The 26819-nt window shown below is 37.9% G+C and overlaps 2 protein-coding genes across 4 annotated transcripts; both read right to left on the bottom strand.

The window, feature by feature from the left end:
• Positions 1 to 198: 198 nt before the first annotated feature.
• Positions 199 to 25015, bottom strand: LOC134742641 (juvenile hormone esterase-like). 3 transcript variants are annotated; one of them, XM_063675823.1, is made up of 4 exons: positions 24859 to 25015; positions 5193 to 5324; positions 1709 to 2994; positions 199 to 378 (listed from the first exon to the last, which is right to left on the bottom strand). In XM_063675823.1, the coding sequence occupies exons 1-4, from the start codon at positions 24946 to 24948 to the stop codon at positions 201 to 203; spliced, it is 1686 nt and encodes a 561-aa protein (XP_063531893.1). In that variant the 5' UTR covers positions 24949 to 25015; the 3' UTR covers positions 199 to 200. The 3 variants fall into 3 exon arrangements, with proteins under 3 accessions (XP_063531893.1, XP_063531891.1, XP_063531892.1); XM_063675821.1 differs by lacking the exons at positions 199 to 378; positions 1709 to 2994; positions 5193 to 5324 and adding exons at positions 20013 to 20305; positions 22385 to 23685; positions 24341 to 24472 and having other exon boundaries at positions 24796 to 24987; XM_063675822.1 differs by lacking the exons at positions 199 to 378; positions 1709 to 2994; positions 5193 to 5324 and adding exons at positions 20017 to 20305; positions 22385 to 23685; positions 24341 to 24472 and having other exon boundaries at positions 24859 to 25003.
• On the bottom strand, positions 14414 to 18247 carry LOC134742644 (esterase FE4-like). The gene is made up of 4 exons (XM_063675826.1): positions 18152 to 18247; positions 16730 to 16861; positions 15080 to 16377; positions 14414 to 14657 (listed from the first exon to the last, which is right to left on the bottom strand). Exons 1-4 carry the CDS (start codon positions 18224 to 18226, stop codon positions 14480 to 14482), a joined length of 1683 nt encoding a protein of 560 aa, XP_063531896.1. The 5' UTR covers positions 18227 to 18247; the 3' UTR covers positions 14414 to 14479.
• Positions 25016 to 26819: the final 1804 nt, after the last annotated feature.

The following is a 26819-nucleotide window of genomic DNA, read 5'->3' as shown; positions in this document are numbered from 1 at the left end:
ATAAAATGCGTTTTTACCCGCTTGTTTTAAAGGATAAAAGACTTCCCGAGCTAGTGAGGGGAAAAAGAAATTAATCGAAAAAGTAGGTGTTGGAAAAAACGTTATGAAGCCTACTAAGTGTATGAAACGCACAATTACAATTACAGTAAATAAACATTTTACACACTTTATAATATTACAGACTTTATAATAAATATTACTTAGTTATTTTTTATGCATGGCAAGCCAGTCTCGCAATACAGAGTGTCCCAGAACTCCACGCGCTGCTGCTCAGCGAAGATTCCCGCCGTCGACTGTACGTTGATGTCTAGGTATTCCTTGTTATTCGTCGTATACAATGGCCATATTGGGTCAGCGTAGTTGTCTGGAGTTGGGTTGCTGAAAAATATAAACATAGAGTGGTTAAATACAACACAAAACAGTCATATATTATATAAATAGAAAAACATAATATTAGGTTAGATGGGGTAAGAGAAGCCCCGGGACAAGAGAAACACTTGTAGGAAATCCTATTACTGTTTCTTTTGCCCCGAGCAAAATACCCTGACCCTTATAAACAATTCTATAGTTTGTAACGTATTCTTGAGCATTTTTTTAGCAATTTTCTATGTACAGTATCGGCAAATAATCTATAATATTTTTTCAGATACATTTGCATAATATTATTGGTAATATCTCAAAAAACGGCGCTAGCGATTTCGATGAAATTTACAATATAGGGGCGTATGAAAAACAACAATTGAATCAAACTAGGGCACATTTTTAAAATAATTAGTTTGCCCGTTTACCGAGCATTTCAGCCATTTGACAAGTTTTTGTATCTATACCTATTGATTTATATGACTGATTTATTGCTGCTACAGTAACTCAAAATCTATTAAACATAAGCATATGAATATTGGTACATTTATTTAGAACCTTAAGGCCAATTAGAAACCCAAATTTCATGAATGTAGTTCAACCGGTTTTTAAAATACAAACATCTAAAACTCGGAATTGTTCTCACTGACTGACTCAACTAACATCAAAAACCTAACCCACTCCCAGATGACCTAGCAAGTTGAAATTTGGCATCCAACTATGCAATTGTGTGGTAACGAACCTAAGATAATTACTATTTCTAATATTTTTCTTAAAATAATTTTTATTTACACACTAGGCGCCTATCGAACTTGTAATAGCAAAAATAATTTTTGGTGTCGAAATCAACTATGATTAATACTAATAATTTCTGTACAAAAATTAATGATATCCCATATCATATATGTATATCTCAATTCTTTTGCCGGCGAAGTCAGCAACGACGCATATTCTTAATATTAAACTTGGCTCTCATTTCACATTTATGTTTTGATGGGATTATAATTACCGTGAGTCATCAAAATCTTCAGTTAGTATATATTGGCATATTCCACGGAAAGACAACAATATTTGCAATTTTATCAAACCCAAAATACTTTTCGGTGTAGGAACCATCAAGAGGAAACCTGCATACGTTTGATAAGAAAAATGTGAGAACTCCCTGCGTATGGACTATAGTCTTCTACTAGCGTAGAGGACTATAGCCCAAATCCTCTTGTTTAATGAGAAAATGCCTATGGCCAACGGTAGGATGTATTTTGGTAATAGAAGTAGTTTTATAATCCTTAACTAGCATTTAGAATCTTAGATGAGAAAACACTTTTTGTTATTTTGTTACTACACTAACCTGGTTTTAGCAAAATCCGTCCATAATTTCGTCACATTGGATACGTAATCCTTCAAGTTTTCTTGCGATTCATAAGCATCTTTGGTATAATTATTAGAAAATATATAAAATACGTCGTCTCCATGGCAGGCTCCTTGCAAATCCAAACCCGCACTTGTTAAATTCTTGAACACATTGAGGTCAGTGTCAAAACTGAACCTGTACATATAAATGGGACTGTTGTGTTTAGAATACAAGTAGGTAAATCTGTGCGTGCCATACACTAAATACAAGTCAGATAACATAGTGACAATCGCCCTATAATCATCTGTTGTGTACTCTCTGTCACCAATATAGAATTTTCTAATCCTTTTACCCATATCATTCATTTTTTCTTGAGTTATTTTCTCAGCGATTTCTCTAGGCACGTCGTAGGATGGATTGTTATTGTAAATGTCTAGCTTTCCTAATCTATCTTCAATCCAAAAAATGGCTTCAGCGGAGTTATATCCTAACATCAATGGGACTTTACGAATGCTTTTCGACTGAAGAATATCCAAAGGATTTTCGTTTAGAAACGCTTCGACATTATCAAATTTCTTTTCGACAACTGGCAAAAATCGCTGAGGCAATCCTCTATACAGTTCATCATCCGTACTCGTAGCAATAGTCAAGTTAGTTAGGTTCGCTGCTGGTACAGATCTTAAAAACTCAAGCAACTCAGTGGTATTTTTCGTGTCTCTTCCTAAATATTTTCCAACTCTGAATGCCCTACTCTTGCTGCCTTCACCTATCGCCCATTCATGGACACTAGTACCACTTTCTCCGATAACTCTATGGAACAGTCCTGTAGTCATCGGCGACAAGATATGATGTGTCACAGAGGAAGCCCCGACACTCTCCCCAAAAATCGTAATATTGTCGGGATCTCCTCCAAACATGGCAATATTCTCCTTAATCCACTTCAACGCAGCAACTTGGTCCTTCATACCCGCATTGCCAGGAACCTCAGGGATTTCCATACTTATGAATCCAAGCACTTCAAGGCGGTAATTGAAAGTGACCAGAACAACATCATGCTGAACAATAAACTTCGGTCCGTACAGGTCATCATTACCAGATCCACCTAGATATGCTCCTCCGTGTATGAAGACCATGACAGGTGCGCGACCTTGGAGCGATTTGGTGAAGACGTTGAGGAATAAGCAGTCTTCGCTGCCTTGGAAGACTGTGACTGTTTGCGCGCAGATGGAACCATATTCGGTCGCTTGGCGTACGCCTTCCCAGGATTGAGGCGGCAGGGGAGCCTGTAGAAATAATAAAATTAACTAAATACAGTTTAATTCTACATGCAGCAACTCAACAATGTTATGTCGACGTAAGTCATTTCGTGTCTCCCTATGATTTCTTAAAGTCTATATTATGTTACGGGTAATGTGAGAAGGTTAATTAAACTCAATTAAGTTTACCCTGGTATAACTAGTATTAGCCAAGTCTTTTAGGTGAAGTCCGAAAATTTAACAACAAAGCCCAACTGGTGTGGGATGCGACGTGCGTAGATACTAGATACCTTCGCACAGTCCCATTTCCAGGCGACCTGCACCCAGGCCGGCGGTGCGGTTGACCAGGCCCAGGTTCTCAAGCGCCGCAAATACTCCTCCTTGCTTATAAGGACTACGAGTTTGCGGCGCTCGCAGTAGAGACACTGGGCCCTTAGTCAGCCGACATGAAGGCCTTTGTGAGGGCTCTGTCGGCTCGGCTGATTGACACCACAGGAGACCCCACGCGTACTTCTCGCAACGTTTCGCTCTGGCGGTTCAGCGAGGAAACGCCGCCGCAGCGTAATGGGCACCATGCCGCAGGCGGGCTTGCTGGATGGGGTGTTCTTTTTATGTTAATAAAAAGAACACCCGCTGTGGTTCGCAATGCAATTCCTTAAACAATTTTGATTTAAAAAACAACAACAACATTAATCTATATTCGGCGTTTACCCGTACACCTCTAGATCTACCTAACACTGGCTGGGTAATGTTAGGTGTTGCATCAGCACTTCTGACACTATCCTCCTAGTGTTGCGTAGACCTAGATGTGTACGGGTATACAACGAATACAGATTAATGTTGTTTCGGATTATACCCAATTAGGCTTGGGTAATACTAGTTTTACCAGGGTAAACTTGAGTTTCATTACCCGTAACATATATATTACATTACATGAATAATCGGACTATTATCAATGGCATATAACCTTTTCACCTTAGCAGCTCGAACAAGTCTACTTTCGTCACTCCAGGGAGTGAAACAAAGTAAGTAGCTTTTTAATTTAGTGAAGGCCATAAAATGCCACTTCATACTTGTATTACAAATTCGTTTTTTTGTTTTTTTTTTTATTCTGTATTATTCTCACTACTGAGGTGAAAAATTATATGTGTCACACGAGAGCAAAGTTATTTTACATTTTGTTTTTGAGAAAATCAACACTCACAAGAAAAAATAACTTTCTTCTCTTGTTGGACAAATAACTAATTTTGTTAAGAATATGTTAAGGATTATTGATTTCTTACATTGACACTTTTATTCAAAAAACCTTCAACCGGGCATATTTCGTTAAGGGGGGTTGCGTCTGGGGCAAGGTAGTGTAAGTTAAGCACCATACCCAACATCATACTACATTATTTTCACACTGGAATTAAATATTTTTTCCCCTCACTAGCTCGGAAAGCCGTCTTTTATCCTTTAAAACAAGCGGGGAAAAACGCATTTTATCCACTAGTGGGGAAAGTAATTTGACCTTGGATGGAGCGTGTTTAAGTAGCTTTTGACAGATAACAAAACGTAAAACGTCATAATAATGGTTCGTTCGATATTAATTATCATTAAATAAATGGTTCGAGAATTTAATAAAAAATACCAAATTTAGTTTTATTTAATGATTTTAAGTGATAAACCTTAAATTCCATAAGGAATATTTGTTTTTTTAAATGATGTTGAATGTAATTCTGAACGCACAAGTTGAGTCGATGCAATTTCAAAACGCATCGTCAGAAATGTCAACATTGTCAACAAAAAAAAATTCACCGACTCAAACACGTAAACATACACAACTTCCCGAGTTTTCTGTTATAATATCGTATTATCGTAAAAAAATCAGTGATTCCAGTGATGAAGATGATCTAACGCCTGTGGATGTTGCACTTTCCTCGCTATAGTGAGGGGAAAAGTTTTGTGTTATACACGGGTGCAAATGTATTTTACTTCTCGTGTGTTAAAACACTCGCTACGCTCAGGATTCTATTTTAGAACCACTCGCTTCGCTCGTGGTTCAACTATAGAATCCTTTCGCTTGCTCTTGTTTCAATTCCACACTCGCGGGTAAAATACAACTTTGCACCCTTGTATAACAAATAACTATTGTCTGTCCCATATACTTATTAAAACATAACTTGACCGAATCACACCCTTATAAATAGGTATCCGAATCACACCCTTGTATAAAGAATGCATACCCTGAACCTCAGCTGCTCCACCGGTGCCTGGGCATACGGGATGCCCTTGAAACAATAGTAAGTTGATCCATCATACAACGTGTCTGTAGCACCCTGTAGCTGCCCTTGCTTCACTGTTACTATCAGCTCGTCCTGTAAATTAATATACCTGAGATTAGATTTCTTTTTAATGATATAGACATATTTTTAGCGGTAAGAGCGTGCGACTTGCAATCCGGAGGTCGCGGGTACAAAGTGTTCAAACCCCGGCTCGTATCAATGAGTTTTTCGGAACTTATGTACCTACGAAATATCATTTGATATTTACCAGTCGCTTTTCGGTGAAGGAAAATATCGAGAGGAGAAAAAAACATCGTAAAAACTAGTGCCTACGCCAATTCTTGGGATAAGTTTCCAAGCGGACCCCAGCCTCCCATGAGCCGTGGCAAAATGCCGGGAAAACGCGAGGAAGATGATGACATAAATATAGTTGGTCAAACAAAATTGTCAGTAAATAAGAACAAAAAAAACTATACTCTTCCTTTTGTTTTGAGTGCTAGTACTTGTGTAAGACAAAGATAGTATGATTCTCTCTGTCTATGTTTGAAATGAGACAGTCCTTTGACAGACTATAAATCTTTATGATAGCGGTTTCCGTATCAGAACTATCTCTTCGACCGTTTCGTTTCCCATAAGGCATAGGGCTAAATCTAGTTTTAGGCTCTTAGTAAATACTAGCCATATATTTACATTTAAATTGAGTTTTATCTGGGTTTAGCGACACGCCTTGTGTCGCTAAACCCACGCCATTTTTTTTTGTACGCATATGTGTGCGTAGATGCTAGCATTAGTTTAAAATTGAATATTTTGTAACTACCTGTGAGTTCTTGTAATTGGCTTCCTGTTTTAATCTTGTTGTCTGTTGTAAGTTTATAGCTGTTGATTCTCCTTAACATAAATAAATAAATATCCCGGTTGATATATAAATCAAGCGTAGTCAAGCGTTGGAATACTGAGCACTCTGTGTGGTAAAAGATGAGATGAGAAGAATAATTCCAGTAGTTAGGGTAGGTAATTTATAAATAATAATTTTAAATACCTACTGTATACGTAAGAAGTGGGTTAAAATTTAGTAATAACAGGTACATCAACAGGTGATTCCATGAAATGCTTTAAAATTAAATAAAAATATTTGAAATTTTTTATCGGTGCAAAGTAGGGAATTGAAAGTTTATCTACAGTGTCCGGTAATTAATGGACAACCTTCTAATCACCGATAGGGTACCTGGGCCCTGGGTAAGGCTGGTCCATAAAATGGACTTATAATATGTCTAGTAATAATTTCGTAGTTTTCGAAATTGTAATCGAACTTTACTTTCTTTTTAATAGCTTTTTAACACCTTACTTCACTTTAATCACATCATATTCACATCTATGCCATATCTTAATTTGTAAAAATGTAAATAGCATGTGTTACCATTTTAGAAGCAGTATTAGATAAACAATTTTTCCAAACATTGGTCACTCTGTCCTCCATACATTTCATACTCACCACATCACAAGCGATCAAACTTTTTGAAATTTTTTAAGAAAAATTTGATTGAAAAAATCGGTCTGGCCACCAGCATAAAGCTCTAATACACGTCCATAAAAATAAATATTGAGCAAAAACTTGACGAGAAATATCTTAATTTGTGGCCTGCATTTTTTTTTTATTTACCACAAGCGATAAAAGAAATGTGAACTTTTCTTTTATCGCTTGTGGTGAATTAAAAAAATGGAGACCAGTGTGACCAATTTTCTAAAAATTGGTTTTTAAATCTTTACAAATAAAGATATGGCCTATATGGACATTAAAGTAAAGTAGGGTGCTGGCTATTAAAAAAGAAAGAAAAGTTCGATTATCTCAAAAACCACGAAATTTTTACTAGGCCTATCCTATAAATCAATTTTATAGACCAGCTTAAGGTGCTCTCTCGATATTTGGAACTGTTAGAAGGTTGTCCATTAATTACCGGACACCCGGGATATGAAAATCGATTTTACAAAGGATTTACACTCACAAATAAATCAAGTCATAAAAAATATAAATCTACGTAAACCTGTCCACTTTTTCCTCAGTTGTTCTCAGCCAGTGGTAAAAGGGGAGAAAAATGTGGTATTTAAAAGTTGGCGGAAACAGATGGGAATAACCCGTATAGTGGAGGCCAGACGCCAGACGGGACAATTTTTCGCCAATCTGATTAAATTGTCCGATCAAATCAGGCCGTGCGGACGCAAACGCTGATTTTGAATGCCGATTATGACCAATATTGTATTACCGATAAAATTAACGGACGGACGGACGTAAGAATATCTACCAATTTGGGACTCTAGTATTCGCGTTTGGGGGCATTTTTTTAAATTTAGAGCACTTAAATACTTATCACCATAAAACTAAAATTGGTGAAAAAATTGGAGATTGACTCTAATTTCTTCTCTGATCAAATCGGTCAATTTGATGATCCCGTCTGGTCTCCACTTATTGAATACTATAGTCATAAGTCTAAACAAAATTTGTAAATAAATTGAAATATGTTCATCTTATAATTTCCATATATAGGCCCAGTATTATTTGAAATTTAAGAAAATACTAATATAGCTTACCTCTGCACAAACTGTGCATCTTAAATAAAGCAATTGAACACAGAAGAAAACTGACAAATTGCAAATATTGGAATACGTATACATTCTCACAGGGCGAGAGCTCAACTACTAATGAGTTTCATGAACATGAAACACGTAGGATCAGGCCTTTAAATACCGGTATTTTCGCGCAACGTTATAAAAAAAACATTTAATTCAGACTAAAAGTTCCATATACACAGTAAACATTAAAATCTTATTACTAGTGTTAAAGTCGTAACACACTATCGCACCGCACCGTGACGGTGCGGTGCGGCTCACGTATCGACAGTGTGTATATAAGCTTTCCATCGCACATAATTATTATTTGGTGCGGTGGACATGCATGTCGCTCACAAGTAATAATAATACTGGTACGAACCGCACCAAATCCCTAGTGTGTAAGCTGCGTCGCACCGTTTGACAGCGGGGCTAATGCGAACCACGTTCGACGTGTTGCCTCTCTGTCGCACTTGTAAATTCGTATGTAAGTGTGACAGGGAGGCAACACGTCAAACGTGGTACGAGGTAGGCCCTCAGCTTTCATTTTAAAATTCAAACTTCAAATATACTTTTTTTTATACTACGTCGGTGGTAATCAAGCATACGGCCCGCCTGATGGTAAGAGTTATGGAATTGTAGGCACTACTAAGTAAATTTTACTTTGTTTTGATAACACTGGAGGCATGTTTGAAGACTTTGAAGCATTCACAGTGGATTCACAGAGTTGGTCGTCAGTCCCAGTGCACATTCGTGGTCCCATAGCAATTAATTAATAATTAATTATTTATTTAATTATTATTAGCATGGACGGCAATGTAGCCAGTTGGTGAAATAAAAAAATGCAGGAACAATGCTTTGAAGAGACGGATTAGCAAAGATTCTCATGCAAAAATCTACCTCCAAAAAGCGGAGCCGCATTGAAATCCTTAAGATTTAATTTAAAAAATCTTAAAGGATTCCATGGTAAAAATTTGATGAAAAACAGAAACATGGGACACTAGGCAACACTAGCGCACGTGTGCGGCAGTCTGTAAGGTAGGATCTCAACCGTTTTGACGGTTCGGTGCGATAGTGTGGAAGCCCAGTGGGCTTAGCCCACGGCAGTACGAGTTATTCCTAGAACTGCTTCAACGTCGCTGTACGGTGCGATAGTGTGTTACGGTTATTAGTAAGACAAAAAAAGAAATAACTAAAACTAAAAACTAGACGTCGACTGCATGCAGTCTCTGCCAACGGTTGAGCACAAGGGCCTGACACATCTTTGATAGAGAAAGATAGTCTTATTGCGATTCCTATAAGAGGAAAGAGAAAATAGTGCCTTGCTTTGTCCTTATCACCGACCGGGTGGCATCATAGGTAGGAGGCGATGGCGAAATACCGAAATTTATAAGAGTGAAAGAGAAAAAATCCTATGCTGCCCAAATTTTATATGAATATTCTTTCTCTTACCCCCGGTCGCTCGGTGGCGCATATGGGGCCATTTTCGTGCTCCATAAACACACTCAGAATGCTGTGCTGTGTGGGCTGCCGCGCAGGCGACGCATCAGTGAAGCACATTATAAAATAACGTTATTTTATCCGGTATTTTACCGGTATTATTGAAATTATGTTATATAGCGGTATTTCATATAATAACGTTATAAACGATCCCCGCTCTTGGGGCCTGCTGCGCTGCGTTGCCGCTCCGCTTATGGCTTTATCACTCGAGAAAGATAAAGATAAGATAAAAGATAAAAAAAGTTTATTGCCACAACTACAATAAACAATTTTTCTTTGCATATAGCGATATTATTTTCAGAAAATATCGAAGCTATACTTATCTACGTACGTCTATCATCATCATCTTCCTCGCGTTATCCCGGCATTTTGCCACGGCTCATGGGAGCCGGGGGTCCGCTTGGCAACTAATCCCATGACTTGGCGTAGGCACTTTACGAAAGCGACTGCCATCTGACCTTCCAACCCAGAGGGTAAACTAGACCTTGGGATTAGTCCGGTTTCCTCACGATGTTTTCCTTCACCGAAAAGCGACTGATAAATATTAAATGATATTTCGTACCTACGTACATAAGTTCCGAAAACTCATTGGTACGAGCCGGAGTTTGAACTCGCGACCTCCAGATTGAAAGTCGTAGGACTCATACACTCTTACCGCTAGTCCACCAGCGCTCTAATACGTACGTACGTTTATAAATATATATAAAAAATGTAGAATAGCCTGTTATATAAGTAACATTTTTACATTAAATGTAAAATAATGTTAAATTTTTCACAAGTGTTACAAAGTTATTTTTGTAATGGTCATGATTGAAACATTGTTATAATTGAAACAACCATTTTTGTATAAAACAATTTTGTATACAACAATGGGCTGTGCTCTGAAGAACTGTTTGACATGATGCCAACGGCCGCTTTCTATCACCGCACCGCTCGCCATCGGCAGGGTGTTCATCCTCACACCCTAGCACCTAAATGGTCGCGTACTGTGCGGTTTAAGAGGAATTTCCTCCCTCGTACGCTTCGTCTGTGGAATGAGCTCCCTGCCGAGGTTTTCCGGAGGGGCTACAGTATGGGGTTCTTCAAAAAAGGAGTGTACAGGTTTTTAAAGGGTCGGCAACGCGCGTGTAATATCTCCGGTGTTGCAGGCGTCCATAGGCTACGGTAACTGCTTACCATCAGGCGGGCCGTATGCTTGATTGCCACTGACGTGGTATAAAAAAAATGCATTTCTACTGAGATTCCTTATCGTCATATCTTGTTGTTGCATTAAAACGCATTGATTAAGCTATCTTATATGTATAAGCTATCTTATGTGTATAAGGTAATCACAACAAAGAAGTCGAAATTTCTTTCAATTGTTTTTGTATCACTTTCTTTGATAAAGATCATCAGACGCAGATAAATTGTGAAATGTTTGTAATTTCTTTGCGAATTTTAGTTGAATTGAATACCGTATTAGTTATTTAAAAATGATTAGAAATAACAAACGAATTTTGATTTTGCCTAATACATTGAGGTGTTTTAAACGTACTCACATAATGTTTCAATCATCAGGGTTCATCCATTAATTACGTCACAAGAATTAGGAGGTTTTTTGACCCCTCCCCCCTCCTTGTCACACTTGGTCACATTTGGCAAACCCTGGTGTGACGTCACTTTATTTTAATGAATTCGGAAAATCGAGTTAAGTATTACTTAATATTTTATCAAAACATTTATGACAAAAGAAATATTAGTAATTTTATAACCCAAAGCAGATTAGGAAAGAAAATTAAACGATTATCGTTCCAAAAACAACACACAACGAACAAATTGTTATTTGACTGTATACAGCAAATAAAATAATTTGAATAAGTTAATGTGACGTCACAAAGTTTGTGACTCCCCCTGCCCCTTGTCACAAAGTCACATTTTCTTTTCTTGTATTTATATCGGAGTATCGTTTATAATGGCGTAAGCGCCATCGACAATAAGGTCAATTTTTATAGAAAATACCACATTTTATTTAAACAACTAAATAAATAACCTTTAATAAATACAAGCGCATACCCTTCTAACTGTAAAAATAAAGAAGTTATATTAAAGGCGGTTAAACAGAAGCGCTGGTCGCATAGCGGTAAGAGCGTGCGACTTTCAATCCGGAGGTCGCGGGTTCCCCCGGCTCGTACCAATGAGTTTTTCGGAACTTATGTACGAAATATCATTTGATATTTACCAGTCGGTTTTCGGTGAAGGAAAACATCTTGAGGAAACCGGACTAATCCTAACAAGGTCTATAGTTCCCCCTCTGGATTGGAAGGTCAGATGGCAGTCGCTTTCGTAAAAACTAGTGCCTACGTCAATTCTTAGGATCATTTGTCAAGCGGACCTCAGGCTCCCAGGAGCCGTGGCAAAATACCGAAGTAACACGAGAAAGAAAGTGTTTCAAACGTCCCCATCCTACCCTACCTCCACGCGTTCTCAAGAACGTTGTCTTGGCTGACAGACCGATGGACGGATGGACGGACGGACGGGTTCAGGGTTCCGTTTTTTCCTTTTGAGATACGGAACCCTAAAAACGACCTCTATCGTGGATTTCTGAATTTTTGTTCTGGTCAAGATGAAAATCGACATCTGAGGATCCGAGAGACCCTATATTAAGAATCTGAGCTCAAAAGTCAAAAAAATGGCCGCCATCTTGGATTTGTGCATTTTTGCTCTAATCAAGATGAAAATAGATATCTGAGGATTCGAGAGGACTTTTATTATGAATCTGAGGTCTAAATTGGAGAAAACGGCCGCCGATTTGGATTTCTCCATTTTTAGGGTTCCGTACCCAAAGGATAAAAACGGGACCCTACTACTAAGACTCCGCTGTCTGTCTGTCGGTCTGTCTGTCGGTCTGTCTGTCTTCCGTCTGTCACCAGGCTGTATCTCACGAACCGTGATAGCTAGACAGTTGAAATTTTCACAGATGATGTATTTCTGTTGCCGCTATAACAACAAATAGTAAAAACAGAATAAAAAAAATATTTAAGTGGGGCTCCCATACAACAAACGTGATTTTTTGGTCGTTTTTTCGCTTAATGGTACGGAACCCTTTGTGCGCGAGTCCGACTCGCACTTGGCCGGTTTTTGCATTATTATAATACAAAATATTTATTCGATATATTGTTATATACATATTTAAACATTGGCCAGACGGCGCGACAATGACAATGACCTGTGTAACATTTACACAGGTGTATTGGATATATGTGATATTTTCTATAAAAAGGGACCTTATTGTCGATGGCGCTTACGCCATTATTAACGATGCTCCAATATAAATACAATGCCGCGCGACGCTGTGCGGCGTAAGCGCCATCGACAATAAGGTCCCTTTTCATAGAAAATGCCCCATATGAATGAATGTAACATTAATGAAATTCATATAACAACATTGACAACATTGTTATGGTTAAATAGGACATTTATTTAGACGTTTTTGTGGGTCTGTTGTGGCATTTTACCCATCCAGGCACTTTTTTTACGAATTGTAAATATTATTTTAGAATGAAATAAAACTATGAAAACTGATTATATCGCGTATATTGAATTTATAATACATCCCGACGTTTCGAACCCTTTACAGCGTTCGTGGTCAACGGGTGATTGAGGAAAAACTACATCGGGACCCATCCCGGGATGTATTATAAATTCAATATAAGTACGCGATATAATCCGTTTTCATAGTTCTATTTCATGAGTAACTATCGCGGGAAGCGGTAACCGAAGACAATATTAATTTTAGAAATTTTATTTTGGTTAGCTCTGTCATGTTACAAACTTTTGCCATGAAACTTAAAATAAGTGTGATTGAAATAAACCATAAATAATGTGTTTCGTCTAAGTCACAAATTATCATTTTTCTTTTCTATGATTTGAAAGGAGTGTGGAGTGGCGGGAATGTGCTTTGGATAGAGCCAAGTGGCGGGAAAGAGGGGAGGCCTTTGCCCAGCAGTGGGACACACTAACAGGCTAATAAAAAAAATGATTTGAAAGGTGCTTAAATATTTATAGACACCTAAATATATAAAAAGAAAATTATTTGTTTAAAATTTTTGTTTTATTATTAAGTCCGCCTTTGTACATTGTACATATATATTTTTGTTCTTTTATTGTGTTTGTAAACTGTCTTATGTACAATAAAGTGTTTACATACATACATACAATACAAAAATGTACAGGTGCGTTGGGGTAAGATTGAATAGGTTTTTCATGAGAGGCAAGATGAAAAGCCGCCCGTATAACGAAGATATACGTTACGGGAGGCTTTTTATCTTACCCCTCATGACAAACCCCATCTTACCCCAACGCACCCTAACTTACACTTCTATACTTACTTCATTTGTAACATGAAAGATGACGGCCGACGACCAGTCATGACCAGTGGGAGACTAAAGACCAATAACAATCCAATAATAGACATTGGCCACTGCAACTACACATTGCGACTATACGAGTAATATATTCTATTGGAACACGATCAGGCCTATGGAACTCTCCGCGCGAGCTCGGATTTATGCCTACGACTCGCTTCGCGCCGGCGGTACTAAAGCTAGCCAGTTGGTTGCCACACGCGCTCAAGCACGCACGTCACCGCGCGCTATGCCAAAGTAATGCTTTCGTAACGAACAAATAACACAGCTTGTAGTGTATCCATGCATGCAGGATGCACTACATGCATGCATGGATGCAGAAACAACAAAACAAATAAAAAATATAGTTTTTTCCTCTTTCGACAGATGAGGAAAAGTAAGTAGACATTCTCAATATAGGTACTTACACCGACTGTTATTATTTTTACGATAGTTACATGCTACGTAGGTACCTACTAAATTGTTTTAAAAATGTAGCTAATGTTTTTTACGACACATTTCTAGTTAGATATCTACCTAAGACACCTAAGTGTTTGAAAGAAGCGTAGGCAACCCTAGCGTTGTGTCGGCGCGCGCGGTGTGGGGAGCGGCGCTTTGAAGGTCACTCCATTGTACTTTTGTGTAGGTATCAAAACGGTAGGTATTTGAGTTTTCTTTGAGAGATAAGTAGGTATCTGTTCGTAAGAACTATTATATAATCTGTGACACGGTGGAATACAGTCCTAATACCTATAATATTACTTAGTTATTGTTTATGCAAGGCAAGCCAGCCTCGCAGTACAGTGTATCCCAGAACCCCACGCTCTGCTTCTCAGCGAAGCTTCCCGCCGTCGACTGTACGTTGATGTCTAGGTATTCCTTGTTCTTAATCGTGTATAGCGGCCATCTTGGTACAGCGCAGTTGTCTGGAGTTGGGTTGCTGAAAAAGATAGACACTGTCTGATACATACAAATGGTCATACTTGCACAGAAAAATCAATGGGTAGTAAAAATAATTCTGGCTGTAACGTATTATTGACTGAATCATAATTAATATTATTGACTTATATTGATTAATACTATTGACTGAATAATAAATAATAATCATAATGTTGGGTATCTGTTTCATCAGAGTTATTTTGCCAAGACAAATTAGAACTAGAATATGACTCGAATCTTCTACTGCCACAACCTCTGAGCATAGATTATAATTACAATTACCGCGTTTCATTATAATCTCATTCAAATTTCTAAGTTGACATTTTCCATTTTCCATGGAAAGCAACACTAAAACAATAATCAAAATATCAATTAAACCCAGAGTCTTTACCATTTAAAAACTGTATTTGGAGATACACTAACCTGGTTTTAGCGAAATCCGTCCATAATTTGGTCACCTTCGACACGTAATTCTTCAATTTCTCTTGCGATTCGTACGCATCTTTAGTAAAATTATTAGAGAAAATATAAAACAGTTCATCAGCATGGCATGCACCTTTCAAATCCAAACCCATACTTGTAAAATTCTTGAACACATTGAGGTCACTGTCGAAACTGAATCTGTACATATAAATGTGACTGTTGTGTTTAGAATACAAGTAGGTAAATCTATGCGTATCATACACGAAATGCACGTCAGATAACATAGTAACTATTTCCTTATAATAATTTTTTGTGTACTCTCTGTCACCAATATAGAATTTTCTAATCCTTTTACCCATATCACTAATTTTTTCTTGGGTTAGTTTCTCAGCGATTTCTCTAGGCACGTCGTAGGAGGGATTGTTATTGTAAATATCTAACTTTCCTAATCTATCTTCGATCATAATAATGGCTTCAGCGGAGTTATATCCTAACATCAATGGGACTTTACGCACTCTTTTCGACTGAAGAGTATCAAAAGGATTTTCGTTTAGAAACGCTTCGACGTTATCAAATTTCTTTTCGACTACAGGCAAAAACCGTTCAGGCAATCCTCTATATTTCTCATCATCCGTACTCGTAGCAATAGTCAAGTTAGTTAGGTTCGCTGCTGGTACAGATCTTAAAAACTGAAGCAGCTCAGTGCTATTTTTCGTGTCTCTTCCTACATATTTTCCAACTCTGAATGCCCTGCTCTTACTGCCTTCACCTATCGCCCAATCATGGAAACTAGTACCACTTTCCGCGATAACTTTATGAAATAGTCCTCTAGTCATCGGCGACAAGATATGATGTGTCACAGAGCAAGCCCCGGAACTCTCTCCAAAAATCGTAATATTATCGGGATCTCCTCCAAACTTTGCAATATTCTCCTTTATCCACTTCAACGCAGCTACTTGGTCCTTCATCCCCGCATTGCCGGGAACCTCAGGGGTATCCAGGCTTAAGAATCCAAGCACTTCAAGGCGGTAATTCAAAGTGACCAGGATAACATCTTGCTGAACGATGAATTTCGGTCCATAGAAGTCATCATTACCAGATCCAGCTAGATAGGATCCTCCGTGTATGAAGACCATGACAGGTCTGCGGTGATGAAGGGATTTGGTAAAGACGTTGAGGAACAAGCAGTCTTCGCTGCCTTGGAAGTCGGAGTCGGGTTCGCCCTCAGTTTGAGCGCAGATGGAACCATATTCGGTCGCTTGGCGTATGCCTTTCCAGGATTGAGGTGGCAGGGGAGCCTGGGGAAATAATAAATTTAAATATACCTATTTTTTGTCGACGTAGTTTGGGCAAAGAGAATTAAGAAGAAAGAGTTTTTGTTACCAAAAAGTTTTGTTATTTTCGTAGTCTACATCTAGCGTCAAGTAGCGGAACTATCAGTACTGCTACTCGACACTATATGTCGCGGCTGATGAAAAGTGTATTGCTCAACAATTTATAACTAATATTAAGCAGAAGGAGTTGAAAATAGAGTTATAATATTAGCTGAAAATCGTTAAGCATTAGACTTTCCGTTTGCCGCGACATCAATTGTCCTTTGTCGTTTGTAAAAACGAATCGATTAGAGATAGATAAAGAATAGGTACATACCCTGAACCTCAAATGCCCCAGCGGTGCCTGGGCATACGGAATGCCCTTAAAACTATAGTATGTTGATCCATCGTACAGCGTGTCTGTAGCACCCTGTAGCTGCCCTTGCTTCACTGTCACTATCGGCTTGTTCTGTAAATTACGAAGTTTGACATATACACAATACAGTTTTTACAAATTACAGTTCTTTAAAGTGGTTAATAACGTTAGAACTAGTGGCTGTGTGAGCTCGCGAGCGTAGCTTCTTCTTCTCGTGTCGATGGTTTCAGACTGTGCGGGACCAGAAGGTAGCGACATTTATCGCCCTGTCTGTCGCATCACGGAGTTCCCGCTCAGAGCAGGCCTACGGGCACGTTGGACAGGATATCATGCGCTCCATCGTTTGTGGAGCCGTCCCACAAGGGCATTAAGTGTCTTACGCGTAGCTTAACTAAATAAATCTATGACTCCGCCATTTTTAAAAAGATCCAAAAAATCAATCGACAAAAAAAATCAACCCTCAACCCTGCATATAAAATTTCACAAGATCAGTGGAGAATTGCGACCTGTAGAGGAGAACATCCAGACGTACAAAAGCATTTTTTTCCAAGCTGAAAGGGAGACCTTCGCTAACACTCGGTCAATAAATTTTGCTTCTTCATTCAAAGTCAAAATATTATTTATTCAAATAGGCCTAGCAGCAAGCACTTTTAAATTCCTTCTTTAAGGGAGTAAAAATGGTTCTGAAAGTTGTTGATTAAATTAATATTGTTCTAACATAAAATTCCATGTGAAGAAAGTTTCCGGTAACGGCTAAATAGTGTTAAAAAATATTTTATTTTCTGTTAAAATTTCATTCCATGTCCTTAGATATACTAAAAACTAAGTAGTAGTTAGGTTACAGGTATAATAACTAGACGCCTGCGTCTTACGTAGGCGAACACTCGCGACTGCGGCGCGGCGCGGCGCGGCGCGGCGCGGCGGGCCCACGGCGTTCGCGTTCGCAACGAGATCGCCCACGTAGGACACTTCTATAGGTATCAAAGGATTGATTCACCCCACTCCGCGCCGCGCCGCGCGCCGCTTCGCGTTCGCTTGTTGTTCGCCTACGTAGTACGTTAGGGACAAAATTTGAAATTTTCTGTGAATTTAATGTTATAATTTTCACTTAGAATCAACAGCTCTTTTGATTCTAAGAGGAAAGGTATTTATTGTGTTAATACCATTATTCCATGTTACAATTTGTAATTGTATGGCAGAAACCTGGGCGGTAACACACAAGAAAATTTAAAAACGTATGGAAAATTATGGGACACTCCTTTTTCGGTTAATAAGATGAAAAGTTAAATAATAAAATAACATAAAAATTTAATGCTCTGAATTAAAATATTTTAACTTTATATTTTCTATATACTTATTTGATATAAAGAAAAAACAGCTTACCTTTGTACAAACTGTGCATCCTAAGTAAAGCAAGTTAACACAAAATAAAACGAACAAATAAGAAAACGTATACATTATAACAGGGCGAGAGAGCGACTAATGAGATCGAAACCTTTACTAGGTATTATGTATCGTACCAGTATTATATGACAATTTGTGAACCTTATTGACAAGAACATAAGGTTCAAAGGTGGTCAGTGTTTTAATACTATGTAGTATGAACAATATTTATCAGTTTAGTTTTCCTCGTTGAGTCATTTTGTGTTATTCGCCGCAGCATAAGCTGTGTATACCTAGTACAGAAGAAATAAGGGCTTGCCGGCCAAGTGTGATTAAAGGTCGAGCGTCAGCGAGGTCGTTTAAAACACCGGGCAGGCAACCCTGTTTCTACAGAGTAAATTTCCCTATTTTGAGAATTGCGACTAATGAGTTCAAAACTAGGTATGATGTACAATCGTCCAATGTTATATGACTACTGGTGAACCTTATTGACAAGAACTTAAGGTTCAACGGTGGTTAGTGTTCATGATATGGTACTAAATAGGTATGTTATTGTAAACGATATTTATCAGACTAGTTTTCCTCGTTGAGTCATTTTTGTTATTCGCCACAGCGTTAGCCGTTACATTAATAAGGCTGGGAAAATGAGGTATTGTCGGTCAAGTGTAGTTAGCGGATCAACGCCAGCGAGATTTTAATATATAAAAAAAGCACATTCATATCCGCTATTAATGTCTTTAATCATCTGCCTAATGAAATAAAAAGCCTCGAAGGAAATACCTTTAAAAGATGCTTAAAAAACTTTTTAATAGACAAAGTCTTCTATAATCTAAAAGAATTTTATAACTCTGTAAACCTAAATGTATATTAAAATTTAGTTTAAGATTACTTAGTTTAAGATAAAATAAATTGTATGCCCGAAAAGGGTAAAACTGTTGATACCCATAAAAAAATGTACCTAGCTATACTTCTTGTACCTACACAGTTTGAACAATAAATGTTTCTGATTTCTGAGATCGTTTATAACACCAGCCAGGCAACCCTGTTTCTACAGAGCAACAAGTAGTAAGGATGTTATTTCCTACTATCCCTTTTACTAAGACCATTAGTAAAAGGGATAGTAGCTGTTAGCAACAACGATTAATATATAAGAAAGGATACAGTCAAATCTAAGTGCTTTTGAACGACTTATGAAGTGTTGTAAAGACACCAGGACAGTACTTATTTGTCTACTTAAACCACACTTCATATGATAGTGGATAATGTGTTTATACTAAGTTAGAAATACATGTAATAACTTTGATTTGTCTGCTTGTTCGCCTCCTATATCATAAACAAAGAAGGACCCGGGTAAATAAATTATAACAGCACAAGCAGACTTTGTTTAAATTCATACCTAGTTGGCCATTTATTGGCCATGTGCACTGATTATTGTTAATATTCGGTTACATTTGTTGATAATGGGTATATCACTGTACTAACTAGGTGTATATGTAGGTATCATGCAATTCAAATAATTGAAAAGATCACACGTTACGATTTAGCTGAAAATATATTATGTTTTATATGTATAAGAATACATCGGTGTACCTAAACCATGTTTTAGAAATATATTAATAAGTTCATTGTTAATTTCATCATTCAGTCTTTTTAATTTATTATTAAAATAGAAAATGTGTATAACAATTGTATTATTTAAAATAATACAATATTATGGACTTATCTTTTTAAAATATAATATAACAATCATTTTACTTAAATAAAAATATATTTTGTCAAACTTAAAAAACATTTCAAAAATATTTACAAGTTTTCTGAAGAATCTGCATGATCAGAATTTTTCCTTATTTTCATATTGTTATTATACTCTGGTAACTGTTATATTCATATCAAATAACTTTCAACTTATTTTCGTCTAGAATCACTATGCTACTTTGATAAAAATCACCATATAAAAATAATGTACAAAATCACAAGTTGCTCTTACTAATGCAGGGTAAGCCTGCCTCGCAGTACAACTTGTTCCAGAACTCAACGCTCTCTCGGTCGGCAAACTTGCTCTCGGTGAGATTGGCGTCTATTTCAAGGTACTCCTTGTTAGCAACGGTGTATTTCGGCCATTTCACTCCTAGAGAATTGTCTGGTGTGGGATTGCTGTAACAATAGTAGGTAAATCAGTTAGGAATAATGGAATGCTCAAAAAAAATAATCTTAGGTTGGAGATGTTTGAGTCTAAGAAGCGCTGGTGGCCTTGCGGTAAGAGTTTGCGACTTGCAATCCGGAGGTCGCGGGTTCAAATCCCGGCTCGTACCAATGAGTTCTTCGGAACTTATGTACGAAATATCATTTTATATTTACCAGTCGCTTTTCGGTGAAGGAAAACATTGTGAGGAAACCGGACTAATCAGAATAAGGTCTAGTTTATCCTCTGGGTTGGAAGGTCAGATGGCAGTCGCTTTCGTAAAAACTAGTGCATACGTCAATTCTTGGGATTAGTTGCCAAGCGGACCTCAGGCTCCCATGAGCCATGGTAAAATGCCGGGACAACGCGAAGAAGATGAGATGATAGGGTTGGAAATGTTTAAATTGTTAAATTAAGTAGTTTTTTTTTAAATAATAAACTGATCGACGATTGGCTCAAAATAAAAAACACGTTTTAACATTCCTGAGTCCTGACAACATACCAAAAACAACTTACGTAATTCAGCTGGGTTCATTGTTACCCACCATAAAAACGGTGGGCAACAGGAAACGTCTACGTCACTTAGGACTTTTTAGAAGTAGGCAGAAAGGAAAAGTGAGACTACGACAAGGACAAACAATAATAGCGCATTTTCTGCTACTCCTACTGAAAGTTCCGTAAGAGCATCTCGTTCGGTCATCTCCCCCCTCCCCCATTTCATCTCTATATTATTCTACCTCTATGACTATGGATGGTATAGAAAGGATCGCAATCTCTTATGGCAGAATTGTTGTAAAAGTGACCGCGTTAAGCTTTAAATAATAGTTCCTAATCTCTCCGGTGGCGCTAGTTAGGCTCTGGGACATGATTATAACATGAACCATATAAGGCAACAAATAACCCGACCAAATTACGTAGGTTGTTTTTGGTAGTATTTCGGTATATGGTGGCGCGGTTACTGTTTTTTGATGGACACTTTTCATACATAGAGATTTGGCTCCATTATACAGTCTCCATGTCTATGACTAAATCGTACAACGCTATTCGTAATTCAACTGTCAAAACTACGGTTACAATATATTTTGGCAAATTTCCGCTGTCTGTTCCTACGAGTAGGTATGAAAAAACTTGATTTGCATGTTTTACTAATTTATTCTCCAGTGTGGCTAGTGGTGCAAGCTGGTGATAAGTTTGGCACTGACATAAACGCTAGCGTAACTTACTTTTTATGCATCTCTCTCGTTTTTTTTTATACCACGTCGGTGGCAATCAAGCATACGGCCCGCCTGATGGTAAGCAGTTACCGTAGCCGACGCCTGCAACACCGGAGATATTACACGCGCATTGCCGACCCTTTAAAAACCTGTACACTCCTTTTTTGAAGAACCCCATACTGTAGCCCCTCGGGAAAACCTCGGCAGGGAGCTCATTCCACAGCCGAAGCGTACGCGGGAGGAAATTCCTCTCGTACTGACATATTAGTGCAAGCGAGATGAAAGTAAATCATGTAGACGGCGTATGTCAGTTTTGACAGAGTGACTCATGGTACGGGTACTACAGGATTATTCCGTTTAGGGCAGATAAGGTGTTTCAATGTCACCGCAACCGCAACCGCAGTTTCAGACTATGACTAACAATTAAGTAAACAGGAAAACTTATACCTGCGAAATTTAATAACGCCAAGTTTCGTACCAACCACGCAATAAAATAAAAACCGACCAAGTGCGAGTCGGACTCGCGCACCGAGGGTTCCGTACTTTTTAGTATTTGTTGTTATAGCGGCAACAGAAATACATCATCTGTGAAATTTTCAACTGTCTAGCTATCACGGTTCATGAAAGTGTGAAAAAATTGTACACTTGTATGTGCGTGACGTAGAATCATTTATTCATCAATTGTGGAATGTTTCATACAAATTTTTGGGACATTTTTTTATCCTCAAGATTGAATATGCTAGTGATTCCGAGTTGAAAGAACCCAAAAACACCAGGATCTGTGAGGATCAGGTTTTCAATATTTATTTTAGAAAACGCCCAAATAAGTATATTTACCTGGTTTTAGCAAAGTCCGTCCACATTTTGGTAACTCTCCACACATAGTCCCTTATTTTTTCCTGCGATTCATAAGCGTCATTAGTCATGTTCGTCGAAAAAACGTAAAACAGTTCGTCGGCATGACTGGCTCCTTTTACGTCAATCCCACTCATGTTTTTAACTATATTCAAATCACTTTCAATACTAAATCTGTACATGTATATTGAGCTGTTATGCTTAGAGTATAAATAAGCGAATCTATGCGTGTTGTATACAAAATGTAAATCTGATAATAGTTGAATAATTTCCTTTAAATTTTCACTGCTATAATTTCTGCTACCAATATAGAATTTCTTTATTCTCTCTCCCATTTCTATCAGCTTTTCCTGGCTTACTTTGTCTACTATTTCTCTAGGCACGTCGTATGATGGCGTTTTATTAAAAATTGCCAGTTTTTTTAATCTATCTTGAATCATTATTATGCTTTCTGCAGAATTATATCCAAGCAATAATGGAATACTACATATTTTATTTGACAGAATGAGATCTAACGGTTCTTCACTAAGAAACGCCTCGACATTCTCAAATTTCTTTTCCTTTACCGGTGCAAAATGAATAGGTAGTCCCCTGTACTTTTCATCAGGAGTTAAAGTTACATTAGTCAATTTAATTAACTTTGACGCTGGTAAACCTCTTAAAAACTCCAATAGCTCTGTAGGATCTTTAGTATCTGTACCTAAATGTTTGCCGATTTTAAATGCCCTCTCTTTTCCATTTATTCCTTGCGCCCAGTCGTTTATACTAGTCCCACTCTGCGTGATAGCTTTATGAAATAATCCTTGAGACATTGGTGACAGCATGTGGTATATAACGGAGGACGCACCAGCGCTTTCTCCGAAGAGTGTTATATTATCTGGATCTCCTCCGAACTGAGCTATGTTATCTTTAACCCATTTCATTGCAGCTACTTGGTCTTTCATGCCTGCATTGCCTGGGACTTCAGGGGTGTCTAAGGATAAGAACCCTAGTACTTCGAGGCGATAATTCAAAGTTACTAGAACAACATTGTGCTGTAGTAGAAAGTTTGGTCCGTACATGTCATCATTTCCTGAGCCAGACAGATATGCTCCGCCATGGATAAAGACCATGACAGGTATCTTTGCTGAGGGTTGGAGTGACTTGGAGTAGACGTTGAGGAACAGGCAATCTTCGCTGCCTTCAGCAGTGTTGGAGTGGGCCATGAGGTTGACTTGGATACAGACGTCTCGGTGTTCTGTTGCGTTCAGGATGCCTTGCCATGGTTGTGGTGGCTGTGGTGCCTGTGAGAAAGATGCATGTCTAGGTGAATGTGAATTATAACAAATACAATATTCAAAATTTGTTAAATTTTGCAATATTGTTTGTTTGTTTTTTGTTGCAAAATTTGTTTATGGTTAAACTAGTTTGCTTACAATTGGCTCTATAATTAAAGTTATTAATTATTTCCTACAGTCCTTGTTCGTTTTTCCTTATTTACTTAATTATATTTGCAACTAAAGCAGATTAAATTGTTCAAGTTTCCTGTAAATATTGGTAAATTCGGACCCGATCTTGTTTATTTTATGAAAATTAAATATATAGGAGCTATTATGATTTGCAAAATACCAATTTATGATTATTTGTCAAATTTCAAAACAAGGCAAGGAAACTCTACTTTCATGTCATCAACAATAATAGTGTCACAAATTATTAGTTTTATATTAATTTTAAATAAATAAATAAAAATAAAATAAAAATAGTTTATTTACCAAAAAATTTTACATTGATTTATTAACCTATGATCTCCACACTAGGCTAGGCCTGTCTTGTGGAGTCAGTTGAGACAATTCCAATTTAGTTGAAACATTTTATTAATTCAGTTTGCAAAGCAAGCTAAGTTTGCATGGCAGTTTAAACAAAGAGTATTTCATCGCTTCTTATCTAATAGTTACATACTCTAAATCGTAAAGGTCCCACAGGAGGCTGGGCGTACGGGATACCCTTGAAGCTGTAATATGAGGAGCCATCATGCAGCGTGGCTACTGCGCCCTGGAGTCTTCCCTGCTTCACTGTCACTATCGGCTCATTCTGTTGAATAAAGCAAATATAAATTTAAAAAAAAATCTAATACTTTCTTACTTCTTCAATGGAGTTAAGATGCTGTATTTTTTAGAGTTCCATACCCGAAGGGTAAAAACGGGACCCTATTACTAAGACTCCGCTGTCTTTCTGTCTGTCTGTCCGTCTGTCACGAGGCTGTATCTCATGAACCGTGATAGCTAGACAGTTGAAATTTTCACAGATGATGTATTTCTGTTGCCGCTATAACAAATACTAAAAAGTACAGAACCCTCGGTGCGCGAGTCCGACTCGCACTTGGCCGGTTGTTTATCATTGAACTTTGTACATACTTTAAAACCACTCGTATTCAGAACATGAACACACAACACAAAAAGGGAACACAACTTATTCACCATTGCTTCGGTAGCCAGAGACAAACTCCGAATAAGCCGCTTCGGTGCCTGGCTCAGGATATTTATGCTTGCTGATATTAATTTGAACATTTTCCTTATTTACAGTTTTCCTTGTTTTGAAACACATCAGCATACTAATTTACTAAACTAAACAACTTTTGCTTTTGACGTTTGAAAACTGACGTAACTGACGTAAGCATGACATCTGTCATGTCGTGTTTTATTTTTATTTTTATTACGAGCATTGGCAACTTGGCCATCAGCTCAAACATAAAACACAAAAGTAATTATACAGCTTATACCTAAAGATAAAAAAAGATAAAGATAAAAATCAATTTATTCAAGTAGGATCTGTTGGATCACTTTTGCATCGTCAAAAATCTACATATTATCTTACACGAAATTAATACTAAACTAGAAATAAAGCATGCATGCGCATAAAGTGCGATTACCTAATGGTAGTTACATAAAAATTATACATACCTACTTGTTGGCTGAATCAGCATTTTGCATCGTCAAAAACAAAATTATAAGCACAATAATCAAATTCTAACAATAATAGGTATAATAATAAATTTACAATACCCGCAGGGCAGCTTGTGGCGAGCTGTTGGGGAGTAACGACCCCACGGACCCGAGTGCTCCCGAGAGTCGGTCAGGGTCTCCGTCTCCGGCGTGTCTTCGTCGGTCGGAGTGGACCCCAAGGGGACCCGCAGGACTCTCAGCTCTGGCTTGCCTTCATTGGCTGTCCAGAGAGGAGTCGCTAGAGCTATATGCTCCAGGGGTGGAAGTGAAAGATGCATAAGACGCGAGTTGGCACAGTGGCTGTTAACATCAGTCACTGGGTAGAAAGCGGCGCACACCTCTCGACACCCCTGAGCCGCTCACACCGGTGTTGCTCCTGGTCGTCTTCACGACGGCAGTTTCAGGGGCCCATCTAGTCAGCGGCAAGTCACCACCTGCCTCGATAACGTGTATTAACATTGTTATGGCAGGTGTCCGGAGTTCTTTACAATAGCCCAGTCTCATTGTCCACCCAAACTTCAATCCATAGACCGGTATACTGTTCACTTTTTCTGCAATAGTCCCAATGCCTGCTGCGACCGGTTCATGGGTGTCCATTGTTGCGCCTGTGAACGGGTTCCAGCAGGCGTTCTACATGACATTAAAGCTCTCCAAGGGGCCTCTACGTGTTGGATCTATATCCCCACGCAAGCCTATCAAAAGACCGGGATTTATAGGCCCGTGATATCCAAGGAGATACAAATAATAATTTACAATAATTTCCAAAACAGACAAAAAAGAAGTTTTAGGTAGTTACATTAAACAGTTATTTAAAGGTCTAATTTATATAAAAATAATTAATTATTAAGCTTCATGCAGTCGTTCTTGTTTTGATTCAATTTAGGCCAAGCAGTTTTATCGTTAAGATAGTCTTCGACACTGTAGTATCCTTTTTTCATTAAGGAGGTTTTTAAATATTGTTTTAAAGCTTTCATTGACAAATTAAACACCTCTTTAGGCAATTTGTTATAGAATAATATACATTGTCCCGGAAAAGATTTATAAATTTTACGCACACGAAACTTGTGCATTGCAATTTTATGATTGTGTCTAGTACTATTCATTTTCTTAAAGGAATCTATGTGCTTAAGAGCATAGACAATACACTCGTAAATATATTGAGATGCTGCTGTTAAGATGTTTATTTCTTTAAATCGATCTCTTAATGATTCTCGAGACCCCATCTTGTAAATAGACCGGATGGCTCTCTTTTGTAGAACAAATATTGTTTGTATATCCGCTGCCTTACCCCACAGTAAAATTCCATATGCCATTACACTATGAAATTGGCTGAAATATACTAAACGTGCCGTCTCTACGTCAGTCAACTGCCTTATTTTTCTAACTGCGAAAGCTGCTGAACTTAATTTGCTGGCCAATGACGATATATGTGGACT

This window comes from Cydia strobilella, chromosome 7, assembly GCF_947568885.1.
Source record: "Cydia strobilella chromosome 7, ilCydStro3.1, whole genome shotgun sequence".
In the NCBI taxonomy this organism is placed as follows: domain Eukaryota; kingdom Metazoa; phylum Arthropoda; class Insecta; order Lepidoptera; family Tortricidae; genus Cydia; species Cydia strobilella.
Note: the sequence above shows the minus strand (reverse complement) of the source record. Positions and strands in the feature narration are given on the sequence as shown.